This window comes from Carettochelys insculpta, chromosome 2 (genome assembly GCF_033958435.1).
Source record: "Carettochelys insculpta isolate YL-2023 chromosome 2, ASM3395843v1, whole genome shotgun sequence".
Lineage (NCBI taxonomy): Eukaryota > Metazoa > Chordata > Testudines > Carettochelyidae > Carettochelys > Carettochelys insculpta.
The window spans coordinates 12,700,221-12,728,132 of record NC_134138.1 but is presented as its reverse complement, the minus strand read 5'-3'; the positions used below and the strand labels follow the sequence as shown (position 1 = coordinate 12,728,132).

Sequence of the window (27,912 nt, the reverse complement as noted above, 5' to 3'; positions counted from 1 at the left end):
GTTAACATTTACCAGCCACTATCAAGCACATGAAAAACTTGCTCTCTGATATTTAACTAAATTTATTAAAATCCCACCCTAAATTCTACTACTATATGGCAACTTCACAAAACAAAGCAAGCAATCCTGTAGCACTTTAAAGACTAACAAATTTTTGCTGAGATAACTTAGATTATGGACTAAATTAGTATGACATCAGTATTATATATACAATGCAAGACACAGCATATGGAGAGGAAATCACTTTTTTTGGAAAACATACAACACAATCTTCAACTATTCAGCATTCGGAGAGTCTGCATCTAAGTCAACAACATGAACGTTCATTATTTCTTTTAAAATTCATTATAACATATTAAATGTACTTAAGGAAAAGTATTCCTCCTAGTTTTTTTTAAAGCAATGGTAAAAAGATAGTGGGATTCAAAGAGCTGTGGCTGAAACAGAACTGATATACAGTGACCAGGGGCATCACAAGACACGCAGGAATCAGAGTGCAGAGCATTCAATCCTTGACCTCTCTGCTAAGACTGTGGACAATTCAGCTTTTTTGTTATGTGAACGTCTGTTCAATAGGACCTTGTCTGAAATCACCATTCTGTTTCACATAACCTATAGAGCATTAATCTGTGGATGAAGGCATTATGCCTCAAAGGCTTGAGGCAGTGTCAGTGAAAGTACTGAGTTCTGTCAACACGCTGTCGACAAAACCCATTTTGTGCATAAATGTGCAGCACGTTTTGTCAACAAAACTCTCTAAACTAACCGCAGCCAATGTGTTTAAAGTATATGCCATTTATCATGGAATAAACCATTTTATTTATCTTTAAAACTCTTTCAGCAATGTATTTAATAAATACATCTGTCAAAAGAATAAAATGCTGGCACTCTAAACAAAATACCCAAATATTTTTATGCATTAACTGCAACATTACAACAAGTAGTACAAAAAAGTGACCATTCAAATGAGTGATGTAAGCCCACGGCAACAAAGAGTGATGTAATAAGGAGAAGCAGAGGAGAGAGACCAAGACCAGGAAGAAAGGATTCTTTAACTAGTAATTTGGATCATGAAATCTATGAAATACTGAAGTCTCTGTCTGATGTGCATATTGTAAAGTTCACTATTTATTATACAAACCACTGAAGTTCATTTTTGTAGTCTCAACAAGACTTTAAGAAAATGTTGTATTCCACAGCTAACTATTCCAAAGAACTCTAGAAAGAACAAGCAAGATGGAAGAGTGTATTTCTTATTTACATAAGTGTGGTACAAATACTCCTGTGATCAAGATGACATCAGAGTCTACAGAGCAAGCGTGGGTGATAAGTGACCTGTGGTTAACCCCCTTATAGGTCTCAGGAACTTTATTTACTTAGGCACCTGAAGGTATGGCCACTTGCAGCTTCTGTTGGCTACAGTTTACTGTCATGCCTATGCGAGCTGCAAGAAGTAGAGTTCCAGTTTGTGTTATTTCCAGTAACTCCCATTGTCTATGAACAGTGATCCATGGCCAACAGGAGCTGCAAGCAGCCATACTGGGGATGCAGAGGTAAATAAAGTGCAAGTGGACTGCCAGCAGCTAACCCTGGAAAACCGTGTCCAACCCATGGGCTGCTTATTGCCCACTCCTACTATGGAGAGATGTGCAGTGGAGCCAATATCCAAGCCCATGGGCAAGGTGTGTGTATGGAATGCCCAGCTCAACACTTCTGGAAGAGGTGGAGGAGCTCAAGTAAAGGGGTCGAATGGGGAGCTACCTTACCCCGCCAGCCCTCCAGGATCATCTCGGGGTTTGGTAGCAGTTTAAAAGGCCCACAGCTCCAGCCACCGCTTCTGCTGCTATCATGCGAAACCGGGGTTCTTTTGAATCATCAGACTCTGAGGCAGTTGTCCCCTTTTCCTCCCCCACGTCAGCAGGTCTGGAAATGTGTCAGTTCCTTGTCTACTTTTCCTTTTTTAGTTTTCCTTTAACCCTGAGCCAGCTGATTGTGTATAACACGGAGAGAATTTAAAAATCAAGAATGATGTCCACTAGTAGTACTTAGAGAATTCATTGTACTGCAACATAGTTTATGTGCAAGAAGCCTAATACAGTCAGCTCTTTCATATCCAGCATTCTATCATCCAGAACTCTCAAATAACCATCATTTTAACCGTAAGTACAGGACAATCAAAGTAAATGCAAATAAATACAGCAAACACAGTATAAGTTTATAGTGTATAATACTACCATTATTGGCAAATAAAGTCCTCTGCATACGTTTTTTTTGTTTCTAAATGATCTTGCTTATCTTCAGTGTTATGCATTGCTATTATCCAAAATATTTAAATATCTAGCAACCTCTTGGTCCCAGAGCTGTTGAATATGAAAAATTTACTGTATAACTTTTTAACATGCGGTAGAAAGACACTGAACAATAGCAGCAGACAGAAAATCTCCAAATGTGGGTGTTTACATCCTTTTGCAAAAGATGTTAATAGAGAAAAGGAACAAAAAATACCATTAGCTATGACTGTTTTTGTCTAGCTCTTCCCTCTCATTTTGAGTTAGAAAAAAACTAAAGCTTAATGTATTTTTGTTCTGAATTTCCTATCTTATCATTTCCCCCCTCCTCTAAATGGACAGATGTTTGTTTAACAATAAACATACTGAAACACTGCTCATGATTTATTAGTTATACCTGTGCTAATATAAATCTAATATAAATCAATCATTTTTCTTTTCTAGAAAGAGAGGATGGTGGGAGGAGTAGTAAATTTGTTTCTTTTCAGTATCCAATATTATTCTTGCCTACATGGATGACTAGAGCAAAATTTTGTGCTGATTCACAATGAGCTTTAGGGATTTTCTTCACTTTTGTAAAAGACCCTTAGTTTTCAACACTACGTTGCATTCACATGCAAGGACTTTTTTATGTCTTTACTATTCAATACTATATTGTAGTTCTGTAGAACTAGTATACCTCACACAACTATAACTATGCTTTAGTAAACATTGTCTGATATACACATACTACTAATGAATTTGTCTAGTCTTCCATAACTTCTTTATTTTAACCACTCTGATACATTTAGATGAGCACTCTTTTTACTGTGAAACAGAGGTTAAAAAAACAAAAACAAAAAAACACCTTTGTTTTCTAATAATAAAATCCTATGTCACATTAGGTGACAATACATATGACTACAGCAGGAGCTTTGGCCAATAGTAGTTTTAAAAACAGAGTTATTTAACATAAATGAATGACTGCTAGGCATGGGTGCAACATTAGCAAAACATATAGATTCATAGATTCCAAAGTAAACGGCAGCACTGTGACCACCTAGTCTAACCTGTAACACTGAGAGCACTGAACTTCCCGCCCTCTACTCCCACCTCTCAAAATTCCTAGGGCATACAGAATCATAGAAATGTAAGGCTAGATGAAGGCTCAGTAGTTTGAGCACTGGCCTGCTAAACCAGGCTTGTGAGCTCAATCCTTGAGGAGGCCTTTTAGGGGGTCCTAGGACAAACAGACTTGGAAAAAAAATCTGGTGGGATAATGCTTGGTTCTACCAAGAAGGCAAGAGACTGGCCTCAATGACCTCCCAAGGTCCCTTCCAGCTCTATGGAAGGTGTATCTCCATTCATATTAGAAGACCTCAAGAGGTCATTAAGTCCAGACTCTTAGGGTGAAACTAGATCAAATAAACTTAGACATTCCCTAAGAGGTGTGTTTGTCTAACATTTTCTTAAAGCCCTCCAACATCTTCCCCCAGATGCCTGTTCCAGGGTTAGCTAACCTTATTGCTAGAAAGTCTCCAAATATCTAACCTAAATCTTCCCTACTGCAGTTTAAGACCAGTACTTCTACCAGTGGGCACAGAGAACAAGAGAACACATGCCTCTTTGCAATAGCCCTTATCATATTTGATGACTATTACCAGATTCCCACCTCAAGACTTTCTTTTTCTCAAGACTAAACATGCCCAGTTTTCAAACCTTTCCTCTTAATTCAGGTTTTCTAAACAATTTTTCATTTTTGTTGCTCTCCTCTGGACTCCCTATAATCTGACTAAAACTTTCCAGAAGCGTGCCACCCAGTGCTCCAATTTAGGGCTCAGTGATGCCGAGCAGAGTGGGAAAGTTACTTCTCAGGTCTTACACAGGACACTCCAGTAAATACATTCCAGAATATCAGTGTTTTTTAACAACTGTATCACATGGCTCATACTCAATTTGTGATCCACCCTAATCCCTGACCCTTTCACTGTTACAACCACTTAGCCAGCTTCCCCTCATTTTGTAGATGTACATGATACAATGAAACTGTATATGTGGAGTTACTGAGAACTCAGTCGCAATACGTAATTTAATGGACTAAAATTATCCTGCTATAAATCTAACTATGACTTTACAGCAAAAACTAATTCATTATCTTGGAGGTCACTACAGCAAGGTGCTGAGCACCTTCTGTTTCCATAGATTATGGTATACTTCTCAAAGAAAGCAAATCATGCCCACCTGCTTAAAAGTTATCACTGTATCAGATCTGTTGCACCCAAACATAGCATCCATTTTTAGTTATGTTTTACAGTTCTACAGTAACCTAACATTAATTCTCTTTTCCTTCTGGATAAATAAAGGTTAGGAAAGTATTAACTATAATTTACACCAATTATTAATTTAAGGCCATATTTTGTTGTTTAAAACAACATTGATATTAGGGCTGTTAGTTAATGCACTTCAATGTCTGCAATTAGCATAGGGCAGAATTAATGTGTTAAAATTAACATGTGTTAACACGCATAGACAGCCCTACATTTTACATTTCCCAGAGCCTGAGGCTGTTGTAATCCAAAGCAGAGATTGTTTTGGATTCCCTTACACCATTTAGATGCTAATTTTGAATCCCTGACTAGCAGCCTGAGTTTATGATGGCCAGCAGTGAGCTGTCCTGGAATAGAAGGAAGCAGCAGCCTGATTCAAAGACCATTCACCTCAGATTTGTTCAACCCACCTGCACTTTACTATCTATATCAAAAGTTTGTGTGTTGATTGTAAAGTAATTTACTAGGTGCTGGGGGAAGGTGAGAGGGGGAAAAGGGGATACTGGAATTAACTCTTGGAAAACTGCTGGCTTACAGAATGGTAGCTATGTGAATACTTTGTTGAAGGTGCAATATATTATCTAGGGAGCTAACGAGAACTCTCAGTAAACTTGAAGGTTGTGATTAATTTTTTCAAAAGGCATGGAGCATACAAATATCCTTTATAATGAGGGTTAATGGAGTGTTATCCTTCAGGTCACAGGTTGACAGGTCTCAGGTAGGAATATTCCTTATTCCTGTCCCCCCCCACAGGCCAGATTCATGCCGGATGGTTCACTTTTCTGTATCAGCCATGTGACTCCATCCACAGCATTTCCCACACCACTCTTTCAAAGGAGTGGATTGAAGGCTTGATCTGCTTTTTGTGTGTAGACATGCTCTTTCAAAAGACGGTGTTCTGGGGGGCTATCTTCTGGAAGCTTGTCTTTCTAAAGAGCGCTGTAGTTAGACGTAGCTTCTATGTCCCTTCTTTAGCACAAATGTAGCAAAGAAATTCAGTTTAGAATAACATGGCTGAAGTGTTGGGGCAGATCCTTCATTGATGTGAATTACCATATCTCCATGAAATTCAGTGCATGATGACAATTTACACCAGTTGAGGTCCCACCCCTTAATTAAGACACTAGGACAGATTTAGAATGAAACTGTATATATGGAGTTACTGAGAACTCAAACTGGCCTCTGCCAGAGGCACAATGCCAAATAAAATTCTGGTCTGGCCATGAGAATGGCTCTTGTAGATGCCTTTTTCCTGTCCTAGGACTCTGTATGGGTCTACACTAGCAGATCTCATTGCAGAATTAGCAGTTTTAGGAAATCCTGATCACTTTGGGCAGAACAGGATGCTGTACCTCCTGCCGCACTGCTAACCCCAAGAATTCAAAAACTGAGAGATCTGATTTGCAAATCAGGAGATCTGTAGAAAAATAAAACTTGGGTTCTGTTTGCTTTCTGGCTTCTGGTCCCTTAGGGTTCCCATGTTCAAGATTTTTTCTCTACAACCACAAAGGCTATTTTTCAAAAATTATTGTTCTTCTTCGAGTGTCCCCGTGGGTGCTCCACAATAGGTGACGGCTTGGCCGGCGCCGCAGATCGGATCTTCCAAGCAGTTTCTGCCGGACCGCGCATGCGCCGGCACGCGCCGCTCCCTGGCGCGCTCCTGGCCATGTGCGCGATCCGGTCCCCACCAGTTCCTCTCAACCGCCGTCGGCTGCAGACGGAATCCGACTAGGCTAAAGCCACATAGTGTATTCAACGACTTTAATTGTTTTCTCTTTAAAGTTTTCAGTTATTTAGGCTACCATAAGTAGCCGGTTGTTATTTTGTGAAAGAAAAAAAAAACAAAAACAAACAACAAACAAGCTACGGAGGGACAGCTCAAGCCAGTCCCAGTAACAAGCGCCGGAGGCCGGGAGCTAGGGCCATCAGCCCTCCTGCTGAGGCAGGCCATCGGACGCGGAAACAGCACAAAGAGGGTGCTAAGTACCCATAAACAAACTCAAAGACTCACCAACAATGTCCTCCTCAGGCTTTAAAAAATGTGAGTCCTGCCGAGAGGCGATGCCAGTGTCCGATGGGCACAGTCTCTGCATAAGGTGCCTGGGGGAGTCCCATGTGGCACAAAAATGCGCCTTCTGTGCAAAATTAACAACAAGAGCACGGAGAGACAGGGAGATGAGGATTAAACTGCTGCTTCTTGACAAGGCCCTCCAGCCAGACGTGCCGGAGCGGCCGCAGCAGGAGGGACCCTTCGGGGCCCTTAGAAGAAAAGCTGCCTCCCTCACTCCATCAGCGCAAAAACGGAGGAGAGTTTCTCCAACCCGATCCCTGCCGGCAGCAACGGTGAGCGGGACGGGAGGAGCAAGCAGCCCCCAGCCGCAGCAACAGCTGATCGGCGGCGGCACGGAGAGCCACGTGGAAGCGGCTCAGCCTCCGATGATCAGCCAGCCGCCCCGCACCGCAGGCAGGGCGGCGGCTAAGCAAGCGCCGGTACCGGCGGCACCGCAGGCAGCGGCACCGACCCCCGGGGAACCGGCGGTGCAGAGCGCGCAGGCACGTAGCCTGCAGGCACAGAAGCACTCTGCACGTGCGGCACCGCCTTCGAGCGTGCCTAGCACGGTGCCGACGGGGCCGGGATCCCCCGCCCATCAGGGGACGGAGTTACCTCCCTTAGGGAGGGGAAAGGCTGCACACAAGAGGAGGCACTGCAGCCCTTCTCCAGACAGGGCTGTGGAGCTCTTTTCTCACAGCCCTCCGCTCATGTTGCAGACTCCAACCAGAAGGCAGGGGTCCCCCCTAGCCTACCCGGAGCCCCCTTCTCCTTTCCTGCAATCAGCCTCCCCATGGCTGGCACCACCCTCACCCTTCCTGGGATTTGAAACGCTGGACTATTATGCAAAATTGCTCTCTCCAGTGTCTCGACGATCCCCCTCTCCCAGACACAGAGGGTACGTGCAAAGGGAATGGTCAAGGTCACCTTCCCAGGAACAGTGCCTATACTGCCATGGTCGTCCCTACCACGCGGGGCATGGACACCATCGGCAATCTACCAGGGAAAGATCCCCACATACTACCTCGTACCCCCGAGGGCAATCGCGATCGGGGACAGAGACTCAAACGTCCCAGGGGGGACTGGCCGTAGACCCACGAGATTTTCCCTCGCATACCTCCAGCGAGAGGGCGCACCATCACCATCAAGAACCGGAAGGGTCCAAAGAAATGTACCCCAGCGGTTCCTCGTTTTCCTCCCCGGATGAGGCCACGGCCTTTGGGGACGTCCATCCTAAGGACGATTTCAAACAGTTTCAGGAGCTGTTTAAGAGGGTAGCTTTCATGCAAGGCATCCAGACAGCACAAGTGCAAGAGAAACATCATAAGCTCCTTAAAAATTTGAGCTCCCCGGCCTCCTCCAGAGTAGCAATACCGCTTGATGAAGCGATCTTGGAGTCCGCCACTACCATATGGCAGACCCCTGCAACTATTCCGCCTGTTCAAAAGAGAGCGGATAAGAAATACTTCGTGCCGGCGAAGGGCATGGAGTTCTTGTTTAGCCACCCCCAGCCAAACTCCTTGGTGGTGGAGTTCTCGCAACAAAGACTAAAAACATCTCAATTTAAAACAGGGGGAACGGACAGAGATGCCAAGAAGCTAGAGCTGTTCGGTAGAAAGGTCTACTCCTCCTCCACCTTAACGTTGCGCATGGCAAATTACGCAGCGCACTTGGCGAACCATAATTTCGACAACTATGCCAGATTAACTTCCCTCATGGACTCGCTTCCAGAGGACAAAAAGCCGGTCCTCAAGGCCATAGTGCAAGAGGGCTACGCGGCTGCGAGGATGGAAGTTCAGATTGCTTTGGACGTTGCGGACACGGCAGCACGTTCCACAGCAACTGCAGTGGTGATGCGACGGGAGTCCTGGCTCCAGACCTCGGGTATACCGAGAGATCTGCAAGCGAAGATAGTCGACCTTCCCTTCGACTTGCAGAAGCTGTTTGCTGAATCAACTGACTCGGTCCTTCATTCCAGTAAAGATTCAAGAGCCACACTCAGGACCCTGGGGATTTACACCCCTCCATACTCAAAGAAAAGGTACTACCCACAGCAAAGGCGGTACCAGTACCAGCAACAGCGCCCCCAGTATCACAGGGGTTACGAGCAAGGGCGGCATCAGCAGCACCAGCAGTACAGAACCCCCAGGCGACGCTCACAACAGGGCCGTCCGTCCTCGGGGCGGGGCCAAAGGCCACAAATTTGACATACAGATCCAGGGCTGCGCCATCACCACCATTGCACAAGATCATCCGAAACGGCTTTTTCACCATCGCCTCCGACCATTCTACGACCAGTGGCAAAGGATCACCACAGACAAATGGGTGCTGGAGATCATAGCCACGGGGTACGCCATCCCCTTCCAGTCGCTCCCGCCGCCGCGACCCCCGCCCAAGCCCCACCCTCAGGAGGCCTCCCATGTAGCCAGGCTCAGGCAGGAGGTGGCCCACCTCGAGTTCTTAGGGGCGGTGGAGAAGGTGCCGGAGCAACTGCAAGGGAAAGGGTTCTACTCTCGGTATTTCCTGACGGAGAAAAAGACAGGAGGCTGGAGGCCCATCTTAGACCTTCGTGGCCTCAACAGGTATCTACGCAAGCAACGTTTTCGGATGATCACGATTGCCTCCATCCTTACAGCACTGGACGATGGAGACTGGTTCGCAGCCCTCGATCTACAAGACGCGTACTTCCACATAACCATCCATCCGGCTCACCGGCGTTTTCTCCGGTTCATGGTGGGCAACGAACACTTCCAATACAAGGTCCTACCGTTTGGCCTTTCCTCGGCCCCCAGAGTCTTCACCAAGACCTTGGCAGTGGTGTCAGCCTACCTGCACAGACAGGGGGTGTTTATCTTCCCGTATCTGGACGACTGCCTGCTCAAAGGGACCTCGAAAAGGGAGGTCCTCCACATGATACGCGTCACAGCAAACACGTTCTCCTCACTTGGCCTGGTTATCAATCTGGCAAAATCAAAGATAGACCCCTCACAGGACATAGAGTTCATAGGGGCTCGCATAAACTCGGTCTCGGCGAGAGTATACCTACCAGAGGCTCGCTTTCGAGCCATCGGTTCCCTCGTGCAGGTCATCACCTTCAGCCCTACAGTGCCGGTCTTGACGTGCTTGCAGCTGCTGGGCCACATGGCAGCGGTGACGTTTGTGGTACAGAATGCCAGGTTGCACATGCGCAGCATGCAACACTGGCTGGCAAGTGTATACAAGCCGGCAGTACACACCGTTCACAGGGTGGTGTCGCCCTCACCTGGGGTGCGCGAATCCCTGCAATGGTGGGTAAACCCCGGGAACTTGCTAACAGGGGTACCCTTCCATCAGCCGCAAATATCGGTTTTCCTCACTACGGATGCCTCCCTCATAGGGTGGGGAGCGCACATGGGCGAAGAGGTGGCTCAAGGACTGTGGTCACCCACGGAACAGTCTCTACATATCAATGTTCTAGAGCTCAGAGCAGTGTTCAACGCCTGCAAACACTTTCGAGACCGTATACGAGGCAAAGTCGTCGGGATCAGTACGGACAATACCTCCACCATGTTTTACATAAACAGGCAAGGAGGAGCTCGATCCGGTACCTTATGCGCGGAAGCAATCCGCCTATGGAACTGGTGCATCGCCCACGATATAATCCTGAGAGCCTCATACTTGCTGGGCGCGCACAACGTGAAGGCAGACCAGTTGAGCAGGCGTTTTGCGCTCACCCACGAGTGGCAGATCCGTCCCGATCTACTACGGCCGATTTTCCACGCATGGGGGTTTCCCCAAATAGACCTGTTTGCCACTCAGCACAACAAACAGTGCCCACGATTCTCCTCCAGAGCAGGGCTGGGCCGGGGGTCCCTGGGGGACGCGTTCGCGATCCCGTGGGGGGGCCCCCTGCTTTACGCGTTTCCCCCCGCAGTGCTGATCCACAAGGTTCTGCAAAAAGCCAGGAGAGAAAAGGCTCGGATGATCCTGATAGTCCCAACGTGGGATCGCCAACAATGGTTCCCCCTACTCCTGCGCATGTCGGACCGCCCACCGATGCCTCTTCCGGTGGCGCCGGATCTGCTCACGCAAGCCCAGGGGTCCATAGTGCATCCACACCCCCAAAGCCTGCGACTGCAAGCGTGGCTAATCCATGGCTCAGCTCCCTAGAGAGCACATGCACAGTGGAAGTACAGCAAGTCCTAGAAAGTAGCAGGAGGACTTCCACTAGGAAAACCTACAAACAAAAATGGACTCGCTTCATGGCTTGGTGTTCTACCAAGCAGCTCGCCCCCCTTTCGGTGCCTATACCTACAATTCTAGAGTATTTACTGGACCTCAAGAGAGCAGGACTCTCGCTATCCTCGTTAAAGGTCCACCTTGCCGCCATCTCGGCGTTCAGACATGAGGATGGGGGGCACACGGTGTTCGCCCACCCTATGGTTACCAGGTTCCTCAAAGGGTTGGTAAACCTCTACCCCCCTCGGAAACCGATTCCACCCTCGTGGAGCTTGGACCTGGTGCTTACCACACTCATGGGACCACCGTTCGAGCCCTTGGCCACGGTTCCCCTTCGCCTCCTTACAATAAAGACGACCTTTCTTCTTGCAATTACGTCGGCTCGTCGGGTGAGCAAGCTTGCGGCAGTCATGGCAACGCCACCCTGCACTGTCTTTTCCAAGGAGGCGGTAACCATACGGCTGCATCCAGCCTTTGTTCTCAAAGTTTCTTCCGAGTTTCACATCAATGAACCTATTGTTCTACCCTCGTTTTATCCAAAGCCTCATACCTCCAGCGAAGAGGCGCGCCTACACCTCCTGGACGTGAGGAGGGCGCTAGCCTTCTACGTAGACAGGACCAAGTCCTTCCGGAAAACGGATAGACTCCTAGTCTCCCTCGCTCCCAAATCAAAAGGAGAAGGTCTCTCATCGCAGAGAATTTCAAAGCACATTGTATCCTGCATAAAAATGTGCTACGAGCTCAAAAAGACTCCTTTGTCGGCCACTCCCAGGGCTCATTCCACCAGGGCAGTGGCAGCATCAACAGCCTTTTTCAAGGGTGTTGCATTGAAAGACATTTGCAGAGCGGCGACCTGGTCATCCTACGACACCTTCGCCAAACATTACGCCCTTCACAGGGTATTCCAAGAGGATACCCGTCTCTCCGCAGCGGTCCTCTCGGGGACCAGCTGCACTTAATCCGATTACCCACCACCTATCTTGGGTTACTGCTGGGTAGTCACCTATTGTGGAGCACCCACGGGGACACTCGAAGAAGACACATCTCGAAGAACCACCGTTACTACGGTGAGTAACTTCTCTTTTAGCAGCACCATTAATCGTGCAATTAATCGCAATTAATTTTAAAATTGTGAGATTTATTTTAATTGATTTGTTTAATCACGACAGCCCTAATTGATATCTGAATAAACCCTTGAATGTAAACATAAAAGGATTTGCTACTGATTAAGCCACTCATGTCACCAGGAAATGCCCCAAGATTTCATTAATTACTTCATACCTGTATGGTTTTATCTGCTTGTATTTTGCACTTAATTTTTTTCTAATTCATAAGCCCTGGATTCGGTCAAACTTCAATTTCCCCCTCCAAATGGGCACAAACTAATAGTAAAGATAAACTCTAGGAATTATTTTGGGGAAGTTCTATGGCTCATCTCCTGTGTTATACAGGAAAGCAGACTAAATCAGTAGTTCTCAAACTTGAGTACCTACAAGACCCCAATTTTGACTGAACATTTTTTGCAGACCCCCAACTCCCCCCTCCACAACCCGGGTCAGCTGCCAGCCCTGCCCCCCCCAAGCCCACCCTTTCCCCTGGAACAGGAGTTGGGGTGTAGGCTATGGGCTGGGTCTAAGAGGTTCAAATTGTGGGATGGGGCTCTGACAGCTTCCAGGAATGGTGCAGGGCCAAGGCCAGAAGGGAGCCACTCTTAGCATTGTTGTGCCACTGGGCTTTTAGCAGCTTAAAATATTTTGGCTTGGCTTCAGTAGACTCTGGGAGATATCTCCTGGAATTGGGTGAAACTGGGAGAGCTGGGAGGCTTGCGACCTGGCTCTTGCAAACAGGGTGACTGCTAACAGAAGGGAGTTTGAGAGGGGCTCTCCTGGTGAAGCAGGGGGCAAACTACAGCACCTTCAGGTAAGTAGTTGTCTAGAGTGTGTGGGTGTTTGTGTTTGGGGGTTCTGGGCTTGTGTTTGTTTGTTTGGAGTTTGGAGTACTGAGCTGTCTGTTTGAAAGGCCATGTGCTCAGGCTGGCAGTTGGAAGCAGTGAGCCTTGATTATGTTTGAAATCTAAAACCTCTGTGCTGACTGGCTGAGCTGTAGCCAGAGGGAGGGGCTATTGGGAAGGCCAGAGCCTTTTAAACCCTGCTGGCAAGCGACCAGGGTGCTTGTGACCGGGATCTTGCAAACAGGGCGACTGCTAACAGAAGGGAGTTTAGAGGGGGAGCTTAGAGGGAGCTAGTTACTTCTAACATCCTTTAATATTTTATAACATCCCCATCTGAAACTTTTACTTAAACCCCCCCAATAGAATTAAATTAAATCAGAGGAGGAAATGGAGGCAGAAGACCAGCAGCAGAGCAGGGGCTATCCTGTTTATTGAGTCAAGTGTAATATGTACGATTACCTACCCTGTGGGCGGGTGGCTTATGTGTGCACTCGATGCAAGGAGCTCCTGGTCCTCAGAGACTGAGTGCGGGCTTCAGAGACCAGGGTGGCTGAACTGGAGATGCTAAGGGAGGCGCAGAGCTATGTTGATGAGGCTTTCCAGGACATAGTAGGGCTGTCCCACCTCCAATCTGACAGCACCGATGCTGTTAAGGAGGATGAAAGGCTCGGGGAAGGAGAGCAGTCAATGGGGGCAGAGGGAAACCATCTCATAGTTGGGACCCTCCTTCCAGAGGGTGCAATGGTATCCTCTCATGCCAAGGATACCTCTCCGGGGGAGGGAACGCCAGTTGTTAGGAAGAGGCAGGTGTTAGTAGTGGGTGATTTGATCATTAGAAATATAGATAGTTGGGTTTGTGATGACTGGGAGAACCGTATGGTGACTTGCCTGCCTGGTGCAAAGGTTGCGGATCTTTCGAGGCATCTAGACAGACTTATATGCAGTGCCGGGGAGGAGCTGGTGGTCGTGGTACATGGAGGTACCAATGACATAGGGAAGGGTAGGAGAGATGTCCTGGAGGCCAAATTTAGGTTGCTAGGAAGGAGACTGAAATCCAGGACCTCTTTGGTGGCATTCTCAGAAATGCTTCCAGTTCCACGCGCAGGGCCAGGTAGGCAGGCAGAACTTCAGAGTCTCAATGGGTGGATGAGACGATGGTATAGGGAAGAAGGATTTAGATTTATTAGGAACTGGGGACACTTTTGGGGTAGGGGGAGCCTATACAGGAAGGATGGGCTCCACCTAAACCAAGGTGGATCCAGGCTGCTGACATTAAACATTAAAAAGGTTGTAGAGCAGTGTTTAAACTAAGAGATGGGGGAAAGCTGATTGGTGTGGAGACGCACGTGGATCGGACGGAGACTTCTCTTAGGTGAGACTTCATTGATAGATATTCTCTAGAATTCAGTCAAAAAGAGAAGAAGCAGCAGTCAAGTAGCACTTTAAAGACTAGCAAAATAGTTTATTAGGTGAGCTTTCGTGAGCACGAAAGCTCACCTAATAAACTATTTTGTTAGTCTTTAAAGTGCTACTTGACTGCTTTTTGTTTTGATAGTGTACAGACTAGCATGGCTTCCTCTCTGTTACTATTCAACAAAGAGAAGAAGGGAGATGATAAAGTATGGGCCAGATCAGATGAGAAACAATCACATATAAAAGAATCCAATACATCAGGGAAGGGCAGGCATATGAATAGTGGTAGTTTTTAAGGGTTTGGAATGGGTCCCGTATAAGGAGAGGCAAGAGAGACTGGGACTTTTCAGTCTAGAAAAGAGGAGACTGAGGGGCGATATGACAGAGGTATATAAAATCATAAATGGTGTGGAGAAAGTGAATACAGAAAAGTTATTGACTTGTTCCCATAATATAAGAACTAGAGGACATCAAATGAAATTAATGGGTAGCAGGTTCAAAACTAGTAAAAGAAAGTTTTTCTTCACACAGCGCACAGTCAACCTGTAGAACTCCTTGCCAGAGGATGCTGTGAAGGCCAGGACTCTAACAGAGTATAAAAAAGAGCTTGATAAATGTTTGGAGGTTAGGTCCATAGATGGCTATTAGCAAGGGGTAAGGTATGGTGCCTAGCCTTTTGTTGAAGGCGGCAGATGGATGGCAGGAGACAAATGGCTTGATCATTGTCTTTGGTTCACCTCCTCTGGGGCACCAGGCATTGGCTACTGTCAGCAGACAGGATACTGGGCAAGATGGACCTTTGGTCTGACCCAGTATGGCCGTTCTTATGCCTCTTGCATAGCTACAGAAGAGCTGTTCCCTGTCTGCAGGAGATGCTAGGACGTGTTGATCAGTGGGGATGTCAGACTACCTGGAGCACCCTTGAGAACATCCAAGGGTCCACGGATCCCAGTTTAAGAAATGCTGGACTGATGATCAGTGATTTCAACAGCCAGGATTAGACGAATTCCTGCCTATGGATTTCACTGCATTACCAAGGAACAAAAATGGCCAGAAGTTGGCCACAAGGAGACAAAAGCAATTAATACTTTTAGAATTACACATAATAAAGGGTGAATAAGATGCATAAATTTAGGTGAAATTTATTTAAAATTGGTATAACCAAAAAAAACCACAGAGAGAGAGAGAGAGAGAGTAAAATATACTGAGAATTAACAGTGAAATATTCAAAGATGCCTAGGACCCCTCATATTTTTACTCTGCAATGGGTACACACTGAGGGAGTTTAGGTGGAGCAGTCAGATGCAGTGTCTCATTTTGCGGAGGAGTAAAAGGAGGCTGTTTAGTTGGTCAGGGAAGGAGCTGCAGGATCCAGGAGTATATCAGTCTAGTGCCACCAAACCCTACTTGATCGGTATTGAAGGAATGGCTGCTGTTATTCAAGTCTATGGGCTGGAATAGTAGTTGTGGTGATCCTGTGCTGTAGCTTGGAAGTTTGGTATGTGTATGAATTCCATCTCCTTTCTACGCTTATTTCCCTGCACAAAGTCAGTCTAATAGGCTTTTATGCAGAGAGGGATGAATTTCACACTGGAGTAAATTTAGGCAGAAGCAGAGGCAATACAATTTGTGTTAAAAATACTAAAGTCTCAAAAAAGATTTAATCAGATAGACACTAACCAAATACCACTGTGCCCTTCCCTCCCATTTCCACATAGCGTGAATTACAAACATAGCTGCAATATGAACTTTATGAGCGTCTTCTGTGTATGCTACCAATTTGTGACAAATTGAAATATATTATGGCAAAATTGTAGCCTCTATACTTAGGACCACAATTCACTGTCCATTGTAAGCTCCATTTGGGTCTCAGAATTGGTATCTAAGGCCTATGGCAAACCAGTATACCTCTACATTAATGTGTTATAATAATCACATTGTCTTGTGTTATAGGAAATACACACCTAAAATCTCTGCATATAAAGATGACGACAAATCTCATGGAGGGACTCACACTTACTTTTACATTATGCTTTGAGGAAATATCCACCCTTTCAAACAGAGTTAATGTAAACTTTAAAACAAGAGTAATACAGCAGCTCTATCTAAACAATGAAACTGCTATATGATGTAGGAATTAGGAATCTATTATTTCAATATTACTGTAAATTAACTAATATTTTAATATGTTCTTCTTCACACCCCATTCCTCGCAAAGATCAGACTAACTTCAGACTTTTCAAAATCAGGAATATAAATAGTACCTTCTGCTACATGACAACAAATACTAGCAAGCTAATAATGAGTTCTACTTCTCTCAGAAAACAAAAAAAGTGATGACTGTGGAGTTTTTATGTAGCCTATTTTATCTTTCATTACACCTATTACATATCTCAATTACAAGTAGTAATTTGGAAATAAATAGTTCATTACAAACCATTACAATCTGCACATTCTGGCACTTAAAATTAGCTTTTTGTTTTGAAGTTTTCTGACTTCATGCGGTATACTTTAAAATAAGGATACAGTAACAACTGGTAGGTCTTGTAAACAACAGTAAATAGTACAGCTACACAATGCTGTTTTTGTTTAGAACTCCACACGGAAGCAAGCAAAGCTAAAGTTTTAAGGAAATTAATAGCAATGCAATAAGTGAGCTATATTTACACAAGTGTAAAAGAACCATTCAAACACGATAGCTTTGTAAACAAACTTTTGCTTTTAATGGTCCTTACCTGATACAGAGACTGTATGTGACCTTATTCCTTGCTTCTCATTGTTGGCCAGCCTGAAAAGCACAGGTTTAAATCGGTGAATGCTGTACATTCTTCACGGTCGAACAGACTGTGAATTCATTCTAACAGTGCACCTACTGTAATTAGCAGAGCCAATCCATTTTCTAGAGAGACAAGTTTTGAGGGGGAAAAATTGAAAGAGGAATGTACCATTTTAAGCCACCTCGGGGAGTAAGAGTAAAGGGAATGGCTTAAGAAACCCATTCTAAGAAGCCCAGGCAGAGCTTCATCATGACAAGAGTATAGTTCAAGAAAAGGTTGTTTTTAACAAGTTTGACAGAATAATTTTTAATAACACATTTCTGAACAGTATCAGTTTATTTGCCCGATTCAATACCATGCCCACTTATTTAATATTGGACACTTAAAATGAAAACAATATTTTAAACATTGTCAAGTTGACTTATTTGGTAACTTCACCCATAGTTACTGTTTTCTGCACCACAGTTTGGGCCATAAAGACTAAATAACTACTGTAAGCCAAAATATAATTTAAAGCAGTGTAATGGATTAACTTGGTTTATTCTGTAATTTTTGTGTGCTCTTCTAGAAAGAGAAAACTGACTTTTTGTGTAAAATGTGACATTTATGTACAACTGAATAAACAGTTTAATGATTTTATAATGGTCGGATAAATAATTGTAACTAATTAAAGTTACACTTATCAATCTAGTAACCATCAACAGTAAATAAAACACCCACTTTAACAGAAAAATATTATACATCCATTTTACAAAGGAAGAATCATGGACTCTGTTTATGAAACAGGAATGTAATCGGCCAAAGGAAAGGCTTTCCAGATGCAATATATGCTACCTAAAATTTGTGAACATTTGATGACCCAAGAACATTCTGCTACAGTCATATACGAGCACATATTGTACCTGTGATACAACAGCATAGAATGTGCAAAATTACTCTTTAGCTCATTGTTACACATAGAAGCTCTTCTACAAAAATGTTATGTTATTATAGAAGGCTTTGCAGCTGAAAAATTGTTTAATAAAAATGTATGCATTGTAAAATTCATGACCTCCTACTTATCCCTTCTATCCATTTTATGTTAAAAAAAATTCTAGCCTCTCATGCATTAGCCACACAATCTGATTGATTTTGCCCTTGTCTGTCCTTTCCTGTGATTTTGTTGCCCACTTTGTTGCAGCATGCCTAATGTCAGGGAAGCTGCACCTCAGAGATATCTGCCCCGCTTTCCTTTGCATTTTTACCATGAATTTCTGTGCTTCATTTTCACACAAGACAACACCTTTTCTTGTAGGAGAGAGAGAGAGATCGCTTTTATTTACCCTTATGTTCAACTTAATATATTATAACTGAAATGTACAAACGAGCTATTTTTTCTGCAGTGCTAGTGTGTAATGAGAGAGGTGCTAGAGCTCAAGCAATTTTTTAAATTTCATAACTGACATGGCAAGTCCAGAGGTAAGTATGAACTGCTGTGCCTTCAGGTGCATAGGCTCATACCTTGCAGCAAAAATTAAGGTATTGCGGCATTATTGTAGCCACACTGCTTCCAGGATATGAGAGAAAGTGGAGGAGCCAGTATCTTTTATTTGACCAGTTTTATTGGATTCTAAAGCTCTCATCAACAGAAATTGATCCAATAAAAATTGTAGTCTGTCTAATATGCAGCTTGCTTTAAAACCAGATTCAGGAGCTGGTACCTTGTTCTGCTTGTAATGGTCCACGCTGTGCTGTGGCCTGAGATAATCTGCAATAGGCTGAGCAGAATGGAAAGCTGACAATTGGATTTTTCCAGCATGAGCAGCCCAGCACGGTGTCCAACACCACAGCAATGGGAATTAAAGCTGCAGAAGGCTTCCTAGTGAAGACATGAGGGCTTGATACAAAGACTGTGAGTCTTTCTGCTGAGTTCAAAGGACTTGGATCAGTTCCTAAAATCTTATCAGGATTGTCCTGTTCAGGACAGGACCAGAGGCCCCGCTCTTGCACGATGATGGACAGTTCCATCATGTTTCACGTTAATGCTGAAAAAAGTGATTCATACATAATTCACTCTGAACCAGGCGTGTCCAACCCGTGGCCCGCGGGCCTCATGCGGCTCTGGACAGCTAGTAATACAGCCCCACAAGATCGTAAACTTTTAACATTATTATGTGATTTATATAAAAGAGGGTGAGGTTCCACAGGATATACGTGATGCTAACACTGTAATGTTGTATAAGAACAAAGGAGACAGAAGCGACTGCAACAACTACCGTGGAATCTCCCTCCTAAGCGTCACTGGTAAAGTGTTCGCTCGCGTCATCCTTGGCAGACTCCAGAAGATTGCTGAGAGGGTGTACCCCGAATCGCAGTGCAGATTCCACGCAGAGAGGTCTACCGTTGACATGGTCTTCTCTCTAAGGCAGCTGCAGGAGAAGTGCAGGGAGCAGAGAAAGCCACTCTACATAGCCTTCATTGACCTGACCAAGGCCTTTGACTTGGTCAGCAGGGATGGTCTGTTCAAACTGCTCCACAAGATAGGCTGTCCTCCACGGTTACTCAAGATGATCCAGTCGTTCCACGAAGACATGAGAGGAACCATCCAATATGATGGCGCATTATCGGACGCTTTCAGAATCAGGAGTGGCGTCAAACAAGGATGCGTGCTTGCTCCGACATTGTTCGGGATCTTCTTCGCACTCCTCCTGAAGCATGCCTTTGGATCTTCAACAGAGGGCATCTTGCTGCACACAAGATCTGATGGGAAACTGTTTAACCTTGCAAGGCTGAAAGCTAAGTCTAAGGTGCGAGAAGTCCTCATCAGAGACATGCTGTTCGCAGACAATGCTGCTGTAGTGTCTCACACAAAAGACCAGCTTCAAAAACTGCTGGATCAGTTCTCCAAAGCGTGCAAGGACTTTGGGCTTACCATCAGCCTAAAGAAGACAAACGTACTCGGTCAGGATGTTGCTGAATCCTCATTAATCAGCATTGACAACTATACGTTAGAGGTCGTCCACGAGTTCGTTTACCTCGGGTCCACCATCACTGACACCCTGTCGTTGGACACTGAGCTAAATAGGAGGATCGGAAAAGCGGCCACAACTCTGTCCAGACTCAGCAAGAGAGTGTGGAATAACAAGCTGTACACTCACACCAAAATACAAGTGTACAGAGCCTGCATCCTCAGCACCCTCCTTTATGGCAGCGAGACTTGGACTCTGTATGCCCACCAGGAAAAGAGGCTGAACGTCTTCCACTTGCGCTGCCTCAGGCGCATCCTTGGAATATCATGGAAGGACAGAGTGACCAACACCGCCGTCCTTGAGCAAGCTGGAATCCCAACCATGCACACCCTCCTCAGGCAGCGTCGACTCCGCTGGCTTGGCCACGTCCACAGGATGAATGATGGAAGGATTCCAAAAGACATCCTGTACGGTGAGCTAGCCTCTGGCAAAAGACCTCCCAGACGCCCCCACTTGTGCTACAAAGATGTCTGCAAGAGAGACCTCGGAGAGGTAGACATCGAGCTGGACAACTGGGAAGAACTAGCAGACGACCACAGCAGATGGAGGGAGGGGTTACACAAGGGCCTTCAGAAGGGTGAGATGAAGATCAGACAGCTAGCAGAGGAGAAGTGAGCGCACAGAAAGCACAATAAGGGCTTGCCAGACACCCACTACATCTGCAAGAGATGCAGCAAGGACTGTCACTCTCATGTGGGTCTTCATAGTCACAATAGACGCTGTAAATGAAGTCCTCAATTGAAACTTTAAAGGGCGCGATCCATAGTCTATGCAGACTGAAGGATGCCTACTATACATTAACTATATTATATATTTTATATGCTGCCCAAGACAATTCCTCTTCACTCAATGCAACCCAGGCAAGCCAAAAGGTTGGACACCCATGCTCTAAACTTAAGCTGTCTAACAGTGGGTTCTGGTCGGTTCATGCTTATAGCAGGTAGACAGGAGATCAAAACAATATATGTTACAGTGGTGTAAGAGTAAAGGTTAACAAGCATAAGTTTGGACAGCAATAATGGGTTTTTTTCCCACTTGTTTTTCTTAATGTTTTCGCCTTGTCTTGTGTAAACTGTAGTTCCCAAAAAGTATCCACACAGGCAAAGACAGACAACCAACATCAGGATAAGACTGCAGACGGACTTTGCAGTGGACCTTCCCCTCTCATATTGGCAGACTTGAGTCTGATGAAATGAGTGGCTTAAAATACCTTTGATTTTGATTGCTCACCTGGGAGAGAAAGGCTTACTCAATGGAGAGGGTTTGTCAACACAGGTCAAGTACAGAATAACTTGAAGTTGCTACAGAGGAGTTTCTTCCATGCTAAAATTGGCATGTTATGACATGCAGCCCCAAGGATGAAACAAGTCACACCCAGGGCTGTCCCAAGGAGGAGGTGGAGCCTGAGGGAAGCCCCACCCCATGTGTCCCAGGCATTGCCCGACCTCTTTATCCCCTTCCCCAGCAACAGGGATGGGAGATTACTTGGGGCTGAGTGTTGTGTGCAGTGGTGGGGGCAGCAGCAGCAGGGGATTGCCTCTTTCATCCCATTCACCACCCAGACAGCAGGTGTGGCAGCCTGCTCCACTCTGTTGCCCTCCCAGCCCGCTGTGGAGAAGCTAGGTGCAGTGGGGCTGGGAGGCAGAGTGCCTGCCTGGTCAGAGAGAGAGAGTGCGCGAGGGGAAGGCAACCCCTCCTGCTGCAGCAGCCATACACAACTCCCAGTCCCAGGTAATTCTCCCCCTCCCCATTCATACGATGGCTGGGACAGCTACTGTGGGGCCCTGGGTTGGCCACCTCACCTCATCCTATGGACAGGATGGCTCTGATCACATCTAGGTCAAGTGTATTGGAAACAGGTGATGTTAACCACTTGTCTGGCACTGAGTGGAAGTGGAAGGAAAATGAGTCTTGACATCACTTAATTAAGAATTTCTAGGTTTTGGCAGCAGAGTGCCCCACGAAGTCTTGGAAACAGGATGTCTGCTTAGCACTGGCCAGATGTTTTAACATCTATTTGCCTGAAATACACTGGTACTCTCTGCAGATCCACAGACATGGCTGGAACACTATTTAGCTATCCAGTTTGTTTCCCGAAACTTTAGTATTTTAACAGGCTACAAAATTAAGGTGAATTTTTATATTACTGATATTTATTATTTGTATTTTAACAACGTTTAGAGGACACAGAGGCAACAGAGCTTCAATGTGATAGGTCCCTGTACATACAGGAAGAGACAGCCTCCAAGAGCTTACAATCTAAATTGGGGTGGGCAATCTGCAGCCTGTGGGTCACATCGCCCACTGGGGTTCCTCCTGCAGCCCACGTACCTCTGTTTGCTGCCCTCACACGCATACTTCTTGCACACTGGGACACTGGAGCCCTGCATTTCCTATTCCTCACCCTCCCTCCCAGCACTTTTGGAGCACCATGAATCCACAAATTTGAGCTTGTCCCTGTTCTGCTCACTCCCTACCAGTGCTTGAACAGCTGTGAATCAGTTGTTTGTGGATGCTCAACAGACCATTGGTGGAACCCCAGTGGCCCTGGACTGCAGGTTGCCCACTACTGCCAATCATATGGCCCACTGAGACAAAGGGCCACTCGTATGGCCCACTCATTAGCCTTGGCTGCCCACTGATCTAAACAGATAATATTATCAATTGTTGGAGAATGGAAACATTACTGCTATTTCACAGGTTCTGAATTGAGACAGCTGCATCTACATTACCAGATAAAGTCGAATTTAAAGGAGTTAGCTTGATATTAAAATGTCACTGTCTTCACTGCAAATATCATTAGATCATATTAGTAAGCCCTAACACCGATAACAAAATGTTGCTATTACCAGATGGGTATAGCATCAATTTTGAATTTAAAATTTCAAATAAAAGCTAGTGTGGAAGCACCATGTCTTTAATTTGAATTTATTAGCCTCCAGAAGTGTCCCATATGTATCCCATAAAGCTACACAGTGGCCCTCCATGTGTGGCTGCTTCCTTCTCCACTATTCTCCATCCAGAAGCACAGGAAGAAGGTCACAGGAAGCCTGGGAATTTTTGAATTAGAATTTGATTTCTGCAGCACCTAGGCCTGCAAATATGAAAGTCCGGATGTGTGGCTGACAAAACTGGGTGCGGCTGGACAAGACTGATAGCAGAGCTGCCTGCTGCTATACCAACATCCACAGAGGATGCGCAGCACAGGGAACCTGGGCGGGTTTGGGGGAGGGCCGAAGACACAGCTGCCCGCTGCTACGCAAACATCCGCAGAGGATGCATGGCACATGGAACCTGGGTGGGTTTGGGGGAGGTCTGAATTCTGTTACTGGGTGCTCTGAATTCTCTGACAGTGCTTTACATTCTGAGATTCTAACATGAAACACCCACAAGCAACCGGGGCTGAGGCACTGTGGGATAGGTACCCACAATGCACTGCTTATGCTGTTGAACTTGCATAGGACAACGGGGACATGGAAGCTTGACATGGAAAAATGATGGATTGAATTTCAAGAGTTTCAAGGTTTGTGGACACTTAAATTCGAATTCATAAGAACAAGGTTAAAAACTGAATCTATTAAAAATCAAATGTCTCGTAGTGTAGATGTAGTCAGAGAGAGATTAAGCTCCCAATTTAGCAAGGTACTAAAACACTTAACTACAACAGAACTACTCAAGAGCTGAAATTTATGGACATGCTTAGAATACCCGATATCCTGAATCCCATTCTAGTACTTGAAACAAAAGATTGCCTTTCCTCTTAGTCAAGTCTTATTCATAATGGTTAAAACTTTTTCCCCAGACCTTAAATACTATCTGTATGTTTTACATCATCTGTCACTTATATCAGTTACATGGTTTCATACGAGTAATTCTGTTTTTGTATTTGCCTAAAGCAACAATAAAAATGAAATATAAATGTAAAGAACTGGAGTGTCATTTACATGAATCTCATCAAAACTTTTTAGAACTCATAGATTACTGATGTTTCACAATGTCAAATTAGAGGCTAAACTTACTTTGGTATTGATGGTAAAGCTCTTTCACCTTCTGCATAAAAGAGAAAAAAAACAAGATTAATTGTCTATTGACTTGTTATTGATGAAATTCTCTGTACAATATCTATACACATAAAATTCTATCTCATCATAATGCCCACTCAGGGAAAACACCTATTGAATCAAAAAATCATTCTACTATTCTTATTACAGCAGCATATCACACAATATTACTGAAAGGCTACACAGAATTTCTAATTGAATCTCATCCACATACTTTTACAGGTTTTTTCCTCAGACCTTTTCATTATATTTCAGCCAAATCACTGCAGAAAATCACAGATATTCCTTCTTGTATTAATGAATATTTTACTAGATACACTTAATGCACAAGTATATATGAAGAAGCTCTTCAAAACTAATCCAAAACCTACCTAATCGGCATGTAAGAGACACTATATGAAGTGTTACATTAATTAACATAGCATTTTGATAAATTCTTTATTATTTGGACTATACAATATAATGACAGCATGTGCTCAATAGCTAGAGTTAAGTTAGATTCTCATCCTAAGTCCAATTTTCAAACACTCTCCCCCATATTCTCCAAAAAGAAATATTTTTCCTGAAAATAATTCTAATTTTTAGCTAACAATATCACTAAATGCTTTGGCTTAGACAAACTCATTTTTTTTCTTGATATGAAGAGAGGTTTCTTTCCTATGTAGTATCTTTGTGAGAGGGTCTTTTGTGAGAGGGTCTGGGGAAATTTCAAAGAACAAAAAGCAACCTGAGATATCCCACACTAAAGTAAGAAGTGACGGAGTTAATCAGTGATTCTTAAAACAGGACTATAAAAAGGAGTCATTGGATTACTGAGAAAGTGGCCCTGAGGGATACCAGAAGAGGAAAGTACCACAGGTTCAGGAAACAAGAGGGATGTAGTAAACCAACAGGCAATCTGCTGCATACAAGAGACTCAAAGTCCAGCACTGTTTATATTTCCCTGGCTGAAGCAAAAGTAAGCTTTGACCAGATGAAAGAAAGCTCCAGTTTTCCCTCCAGGCCCTTTAGAATAGGATGGAGAAACCATGCACGTAGATATATGTGCTTTTAAATGGCAGAATGAAATATTTTGTGTCTCCTTGGCCTTACACATAATTATGATATCTGTAGTTATTTTTAATGTTTATAAACAGAAATATGTCTGCAACTACTCCTTGCATAGGTTAGACAGAGTAGAAAATGGAAGGAAACACACAGGGACAGGAGTTTAGGATTGGGTATGGTGTTGGGCTGACTGAGCCAGATGTTGGGGCTCGAGGACTGGATGGCATAGGAAGTTGCGCTGCCAGTCATAGAATCAGAGGCGGGGAGAGGGATCTGGGAAAGACAGGCAAAGGTAACGTACAGAACCCAGTAAAAATCTGGGGGATTGGAAAAATGTGCAAGGGAATGCTGAGAGACCAGGAAAGGTAGGGAGCTTTAGTCATGTTCAACTCAACATTTTATAGCTCTTTAAACTTTTCATTGTGGCTAAAACCCAACCCAAACCCAACCTGTGGCTAAAAACCAAACCAATCTTTGTCACTCCACTCTCCTCTATACTGACATCCCACCCAAACCAGAATCCTCTGTAACTCTTTGAAGCAACTTCCTGATTAATGCACAAAATAGCACTGCCTGACTGCACAGACATTTGCTGCTGGAGAATCACCAACAAAGAGGGAGACATAAACAGGGGGAAAAGAGGAGGAATTTGAATGAGCCTGTGAACATCTACATTGTCAAGTATCAGAAGCATCAGAACTTCATTGCTACGCTGTTTAAACTGGATTTCTTTAAATATGAATTGCTTGCTTCAGGTAAGACCAGGCAGGCTGGCATCTACCGTAAGAGATAAAAGGATTCCTGTAACAACTGTAAAATCATAAAGACTTGTACAGGTCTGAGATCTGGAACATATCTCTAAGACCAGTCCATCATAGAGTTCATTTTTTATTTCAAGAGCTGAGAAAACGATATGCTACCAACCCTTCTCTGCTATTCAGTTTAAAAACTAGCTATGCATAACAAAGACACATTAAAAAGTCTTCCAGATACATTTGGATTTACCACAATTTAAAGTTATTCATATAAAAATGAAATTTTGAAACCAAACAATTGCTTGTCAAAAGCTCTAGACAAGAACAAAAGATCGGTGCTACTTAGCTCATTGCCTTGTCTTCTGACAGTGAGCAACGCTAGGTGATTCACAGGCAATGAACAGAACATGTAATCATCATGTGATCATCTTCTGTCACCCATTCCCAGCTTCTGGTCAACAAATGCTAGGCTGGGAATATTTCAGAGCATGGTTTTGCATCCATGCTCATTCTGGCTGATAGCAGTTTGTGGATCTATCCTCCATGAACTTACCTAAATCTTTTTTTGAATTCTGTTATGGTCTTGGACTTCACAATATTCTCTGGCAAGAGTTCAGTAAGTTGACTATCCATTGTGTGAAGTAGTATTTCATTTTGTTTATTTCAAACTCACTGCCTATCAGTTTCATTTGGAGATCCCTTATTCTTGTGTTATGAGGAGTAAATAGCACTTCCATATTTATTTTCACCACATCAATCATATTACAGACCTCTATTAAATCCTTCCTTGGTCATCTTTTTCCAGACTGGAAAGTCTCAGTCTTATTAATCTTTCCTCATATAGAAGCTTGTTCTATATGCATAATCATTTTTATTGCCCGTTTTTGCACCTTTTCCAATGTCAATATATCCAATTTGAAATGGGGCAACCACACATGTATACATTATTCTGTATGTGGGCGAACCATGGAGTTATTTAGAGGCAATATGATATTTTTGGTATTATTAGCTATCCCTTTCCTATAAATTCCCAGCAGTCTCAGATTTTTTGACTGCTGCTGTACATTCAATGGATATTTTCAGAGGACTATCCACAATGCCTCCAAGATACCTTTCTTAAGTGGTAACAGATAATTGAGTCCTCATCATTTGAGATATAGCTGGAGTTATCTTTTTCAAACAATTAGTGTGATGTAATAAGTAAGTGAGTTGGAAGATATTTTGCTATTTTGACAGGAGGATGAAAAAATTCAAACAGTATTTGAAAATTCAACATTTCATATGGCTGAATAATGAACACAATTACTTGGGCAATATTCCATTTTATGTTTGTGTTGAAGTATTTAAGATTAATATTGATTGGATTATCATCTCCTCAGAAAAGACACAAAGAGGAAAATGTATGAATACAAAGACTGGTTTTGGCATAAAGGCATAACCAATTACATGCTTCATTCATTCATACATTTCTCCAAACTGTTTCAGAAACAGTCTTTGAGCAGATTGTTAATGCAAAATTGCCAAACTGATAAAGTAGCTCAAATATTCCATCACAAGATTTAGCTTTCATTAAAGCCACTGGACTGCTGTAACCACTGGCTGGGTCTAGGCAGAGGGGTATTGCTGACAGCTTAATGCTAATGAGCATTCTTGCAATTGCAAATGGCCATTCATTAGCATAATCACACAACTAATTAGCATAGCTGAGCAAGATCTCCCTGCCAGCAGAAGCTGCTACCTGTAATAAACAGGCGGTATAGACATGCCTATGCTGTCAAACACCCCTCTCCCCACTTCGCCAGCTCCTTAGGCATACGAGACCTGAACACCCCTATGCATAGAAGTTGGAGAACAGACATGCTGATGCTTCTGAAAACTGGGGAAAGCTCCCAGTCCCACCCCTCAGTTGCGGTTTGAACGTAAGATTACAGGATCTGATGGGTCTGGACATAGTTCTCCCACCCTTGTGAGTGGGGAGGGTAGGGGGGGTGTTGGAGAGGACACCCAGGATATGGACCTACATAACAGAGCATGGTGG

The 27,912-nt window shown here is 44.3% G+C and overlaps 1 protein-coding gene across 9 annotated transcripts in view; it reads right to left on the bottom strand.

The window, feature by feature from the left end:
- Positions 1 to 27,912, bottom strand: part of PTK2 (protein tyrosine kinase 2) — a 418,848-nt gene that overhangs the window by 92,578 nt on the left and 298,358 nt on the right. For all 9 annotated transcript variants that reach the window (XM_074986603.1, XM_074986600.1, XM_074986607.1 and 6 more), the window contains 2 exons: positions 24,031 to 24,061; positions 16,962 to 17,014 (listed from right to left, as the gene is read on the bottom strand). In XM_074986603.1, the coding sequence (XP_074842704.1) occupies positions 16,962 to 17,014; positions 24,031 to 24,061 (84 nt within the window). The remainder of the gene's footprint in view (positions 1 to 16,961; positions 17,015 to 24,030; positions 24,062 to 27,912) is intronic.